Below are 5,587 nucleotides of genomic sequence, written 5' to 3'. Positions count from 1 at the left end.
CTTATGCCTCAAAGTGTACTATACTCTTACACTTGGCTTCTGCATACAAAACCCTACAAGCTCTGCTCCATAGTCCATTTTCAACAGAAATGCATTATAAATACCATCATGCATGTGGTCTGAAATGCTATAATCTATGTAATAGGAATATCTACCAGCAAGCTGAATGGATCGCCTGCATAATGAACCACTAGAGTCATGATGATGATGTTCACAATGACCATCAATTTATGAAAGGTACGGTGGATGGTGTGGTACCAATTATGGATTTATATGCTTATGGTACCATATAGAACTGCCAACTATGCATGTTAACCATATATATGCTTGACCCCGAGGGGTCGCCACGTGGCCTTAGGCTCGTGAATAGGAGGTCTCCCCTTACCCTGTGTTCGAATTCCTGTCTGGACTCTCCCTTCCTAAAGGCAAAGCTGAACACTCTGTGGAGATCAAGGGGGGCGCCAACGGAGTTTTACGCCACCATGATGGCGACCATAAGTATGGCAGACCAAGACCACCGTGCCTAGGTCTCTGATCCAAGGTAAGTTTTCTCCATGTATTAAAAAAAAAAACATATATGTGCCTATGGTGTCCATAGGATTGCCAACTATATAAGATATCATCTTAATGTGACTCCCTTGTTATATTACCTCTTCCACTTCTGATCCTGTAATGCATTCCTTCTCTTCTTCAAAAGGACTATGACATGGGTGAGGGGAGTGGCCCTTCCCAAACGCCCTCACATGATCCTTTAGTGATCTCTTGTGCTTGAAATCGGAACCGCAGGTGCAGTGCCAGAGCTTCCCACAGTTCTTCTCATGGGTCCTCCAGTCACCCTTAACAGCGAAGGGCTTGGTGCACTTCCTGCATTTGTATGGCTTGTGCCAATGCTTCCTCTTGTAGTGGGTCTGAAGGGTTCTGAAGTCCTTCAGTGGCCTTGCGCGGGGGTGGTCTATGTTGTTCTTGCATCCTTGTGCGCAGCAGTAGCAAGGGAGCCTGAGCATGGCTGTGGGCTGAGTCCCCCTGAGTGACTCTGGGCCTCTTCTGTATATTGATCCATGACCCCACATATGCATCTGCAGACCAATTTGAAAAAGGTGTTCAGATCCTGATTGTCAAGTTAGATTAATACCAAAAGGAAATGAGATAATTGAAATCCTTGGTTGGTTTTCCAAAGCTAAGCTTTAATCATTTCAAAGTTCTCTGCCTGTTGTCCAGGCAGAGTTCTACCAGTGATTTTCCAATAAAAAGAAAAACATAAGATTTTTTTTGTCTAATATTAATATTTTTCTAAATTCATGTGCAAATATAAAAAAGCTTCTATATCCGATTCACAATATATACAAAGACAGCTATATTAATGTTCAAATAAAGGTATTTCATTTCTTTCACATGTACCCTCTTGAGTGCGCGCGTGTTTGTATAACTGTTATATTCTGATCAATATTTTTTTCTTTTCCTTTTGGTTAAAAGGGGAATAGATAGAAAAAATAAAAGTTTGAAAATTTAATACTTCAGTGTACCCAAGGGAAATGAGATACATTGTTGTTCTTGCTTGGCTTTCCAAACCTTTAATCATTTAAAGTTCTGTGCTATGTTCTCCAGACATATTTTTCTAAAGATGATGTTTCCAATGAAAAGAACAAAGATATGACTCCTTTTGTTAACTAACAGTTTGGTGATTAAATTCGTACCTTTTGAGATTCAAACAAAATCCTGATGTCTTGAACCTAAGTGCGAAAGGTTGCCTGAATCACAAGGGTTTATTTAGCTTTTTTTAATATAAGCCAGCAATCCAGATTTTTTTTCCTTTGGATGTTTTGTATGAGTTCCATGACGGTTCAATTATATGCGAAGATCTCATATCTGTTGATATGGTATTATTAAAATGGCAGATTACGGTGGAGAGTGGAAGCAGTGTTAAACACCCAAGCATGAACGCCAATAGTGAGCCTACGGTTTATAGGTTTTACTTAAAAATATTCTTTGAATTTTATGTATAACTAATCATGGCCACTAGACGGATAGCCAGGGTTCCATTTCCATGAGCGTCAGCTCCTTGCATTAATGAGGGCAAGGGATAAGCCCTTGATGCCGAAGCTTGGTGACTCCCTGAGGGAAAGGAGTGCGGTGGGTTTACCCCGTCAGGAGAGTGAACGGCAGGCTTAACCAGCATGACTAGGTTTCTGATTCTGAGAGTGGTTTTTCGGTCCTTCGTGGGAAAAACATTATGACATTTATTTTGGTTTTAGGCGCTTTCTCTCTCTAACGACACATTAATGACTTGCACCAATGTTCTGAAAGCTAGATCGGAAGATGTATTTGGTTATCCATTAATTTCGTAAATTTATAACGCAATTAAAAAAAAATCGTAAATTTATAACATGAATAATCGAATCCCCTTCAGATCAGCCTAAACACAATTTGAAAATAGTTTGGAGAGAGAGAGATTCCTATCCTAACCTGCATGTTGTTGTATCTGTTGAAGGTCTTGTTACAAACCGAGCAGGTGAACTGTGTAGGCCCCATCAGTATTTGTGAAGGAGTTGGGATCCAGTACTTGCCCTCTTGATGATGAAACCTTCCTTCCTTACTACTCTCGGACGTTTTCCCCTTGCAATCTCCTTCTCCCGAGTTGTACAGCAGGCCGATGCGCAGGGAGAGCGTCGTCTCCTCATCATCTTCCCCACTTTTCACTCTTGGCGATTCCACCTCCTTTTGTGGCTTGCTTTCTTCGAATTGGCTGAGCAAGGGAAGGCTGTCGGCCTCGCCTTGATGGGTCTTTTCTTCCACTCGGTGTCTGTGGAAGAGAGGTAGGGTTAAGAAACCCACGGCAGTTAGTTTGGTTGTTGGGTGAACAGATCGATCAAGAGAGTGAGGAGATTCGATCTGGTTGATTGTTTCCGACTCTGAACCTGCTGGCTTCAGCCACTCAATAAAAGTGGGATCTGGATGCTCTCTAAACCCCCATGACACTGAGAGAGAGAGAGAGGCCTTATGTTGGTTTCACATACTCGTTTGGTTGAAGGGCTTAATTCTTTCTACTGCTTCCCTTTGTTTTTTAGAGAGAGAGAGAGAGCACTGTGGTATTTTTTTGAAAAAAGAGAGCAGTGCACAGTGCGGTTACTTGTCACTTTTCCTACCGTCAGAGAGAGAGAGAGAGAGGTTGGTGGGATCCCACGTTGGACAAAGAGACGCGCTTTCACACGGGAGGAGGCGAAGGAAGCGGGTTTCTGTCTCGACGACGTGTGAGCCGATCGAATCGCCAAAGAATCAGACTCCTTGATCGATCGATATCGAAACCCCTCTGCCGACGGCCTTGTCGCCCTCATGACGATCGATGAAGACAAGAAGGGATAAGGACCGAATCGAAGGCCTGCCGATGCACAATAGTAACGTCAAAAGTAACGCTCCGTTCTCACGTGCCGTTATTTTTCAAGACATACAAAACACAATTTTTCGCGTTTTGAAATCACCACCATTCATTGTAAAATCAGTGGGGCCCACCAAACTTGCGGATGTCATTGATTCACAAGGTTGGTGGTGATTGAAATGATGAACGGTGGTAATTTCAAAACACAAAAAATTGTCTTTTGTCAACTTACCTTTTGGAACTCCCTCACCTTCCAAAACGGATCCCATCCTTTGACATATAATACAAAGTATTTTAGCACAGATCCTAGCCGTCCAGCTGATGCATCTGGACGGCCAAGATCAGTCCACATCTAAGTGCGCATGTGGACATACCCAAGTTGTTGGTTTGATGGCTAAGGTTGAATGTAGGATAGAACTAGGGCTGGTAAACCAACAGCTTGTGACTTGGCTCGGTTCGGATTGTCTCAAACTCATTCAGGGTCGGTTCGTATAGTTGGCAAGCCGAGTCATGAACAGCTTGTTTGGCTTAAGTGAGTCAAGCCCAAACACAAGGTGTTCAGCTGGACTCGGCTCGATTGTGCTCGTATAGATAATATATATGTTTATGATTAATATATATTTTGTGTAATATATAAAAGAAAGAATGCATACAATATATATAAAAAAGAAGGATGAATAAAAAATATGGACTATTAAGTGTAATTTATAAAAAAATATATAGATTTTCAAGTATAATATATAAAAATACATATACTATGCATAAATAACATGAAATGTTTTTACACCAGCTCGTGTTTGGCTCGTCTCATTCAGGGACAAGCCGAGCTCGAGCTCGGTTCAGCTAAACATGAAGATGAACCGAGCCACGAGCTTAATCAACTACTAAACGAGCCGAGCCCGAACATGCCCTGTTCGGTTCATTTGGATAGGTTACCAGCCCTAGATAGAACCCATCCTATGTCAAATGACGGTATCCATACCTCAGCTTGGTAGTGTGGCAGCCAGTACGGAGAGCAATTAGGGTGTGTAACCAAATCACCGCCGCACATCTCAGCTGATGGAAATGTGCGGCTGCCCAACTCTCACACATCCCAATTGAGTTGTATGGTTTCCAAGTGAGATGTGCGATGGGAATTCAATACAACCGACTATCAGTTATATACAATATGACCCCAACTGATCTCTATACAGAACACAAGGCAAATTAACAAACTTCACAAGGCAAATATTGACTCCATTTGTGGTTCCAAACTGAGGAGTTAAAACTTCTATTGTTTATTATATTTTTTTTCATATCTTCCCTCATATATGATCTACATGTCCACTTTGATAGAAACTAACCCTTGGATCATATTTTTTTTCAACATATATATCAGATTTTTTGGATTAAAAAAAAAATGGCCAACAATGTGCTCAATTTTTACTTCTCAAAAATTCATACTTTTATTTTGAAGAAATACTATCCAAAAGGTGATTCTTAATATGTTGACCATGTTAAACACATCAAATAGGGTTTGATTTTGCCAACATAACTCGCTCCTTTGGGTTTCAGCTAGGGAGTTCTACCAATTTTTCTAAGTTTTTCCAAGTTAGCATGGGGTCTGAATGCAGCCAATATTTTTCCAAGTAAGCATTATCTCAAAAATTGAAGAAAACAGTAGCAGTTAATCTACCAATTTCTAACTTAAAATAGCTTAAGCACGTCGTTAAAGGGCTTGTAGTTGGATTATTTTCTTAAAGGACCCTTTTTATGTTCAGTTAACAATTCTTAATAATTTATATTAAAATGAGATTTTGCAGACCCACTGTTACCATAGCTGAGAGCTATCTCACATTGTCACAAGGACATAGAGAAAAAGATACAAGATATGCTATTTGGGTAATTTCTCATTAAGAAAAATATATAAGAGGACACGACACCAGAGGAAATTGGAGTATCCCTTTCAAGGTTGTTAAATGCGATGAGGCAAAGTGAGGCGTTGAGCATGTTATGAAGCGAGGCGTAAGCTACATGATCAAAATAATAAAATATATAATATTAATAAAATGATGAAAATTTTAAATAAGAACTACTAATTTGCTTTTAGTTATTTTAGTACAAAATCATAAGAAAATAAAATCACAATATAGATTAAACATAGTTTAAGATGTTTAAAGCTATCATAGAACTCAGTTGAACTGAAAATATAGGTTAAACATAGTTGATGTAGTT

General features: G+C 40.0%; 1 protein-coding gene across 1 annotated transcript; it reads right to left on the bottom strand.

The window, feature by feature from the left end:
- Positions 1-324: 324 nt before the first annotated feature.
- Positions 325-3,642, bottom strand: LOC149838028 (uncharacterized). Its single transcript, XM_090008171.1, has 4 exons — positions 3,606-3,642; positions 3,182-3,376; positions 2,464-2,915; positions 325-1,076 (listed from the first exon to the last, which is right to left on the bottom strand). Exons 1-4 carry the CDS (start codon positions 3,640-3,642, stop codon positions 642-644), a joined length of 1,119 nt encoding a protein of 372 aa, XP_089864297.1. The 3' UTR covers positions 325-641.
- Between the last annotated feature and the right edge of the window lie 1,945 nt (positions 3,643-5,587).

The sequence above is a fragment of the Nuphar pumila genome, chromosome 5 (genome assembly GCF_984573655.1).
Source record: "Nuphar pumila chromosome 5, dmNupPumi1.hap1.1, whole genome shotgun sequence".
Classification (NCBI taxonomy): Eukaryota; Viridiplantae; Streptophyta; class Magnoliopsida; order Nymphaeales; family Nymphaeaceae; genus Nuphar; species Nuphar pumila.
The sequence above is the reverse complement of the archived record's forward strand: the minus strand, read 5'-3'. Positions and strand labels throughout refer to the sequence as shown.

What these genes read in the sequence shown, in the direction of transcription:
- LOC149838028 (XM_090008171.1), bottom strand. Translation starts at nt 3,642, where the DNA reads ATGGGATCCGTTTTGGAAGGTGAGGGAGTTCCAAAAG. An exon ending in AGCGCGTCTCTTTGTCCAAC is followed by an intron (nt 2,916 to 3,181) that starts GTGGGATCCCAC and finishes TGAAGCCAGCAG; the next exon opens with GTTCAGAGTCGGAAACAATC. An exon ending in ACAGATACAACAACATGCAG is followed by an intron (nt 1,077 to 2,463) that starts GTTAGGATAGGA and finishes ATTGGTCTGCAG; the next exon opens with ATGCATATGTGGGGTCATGG.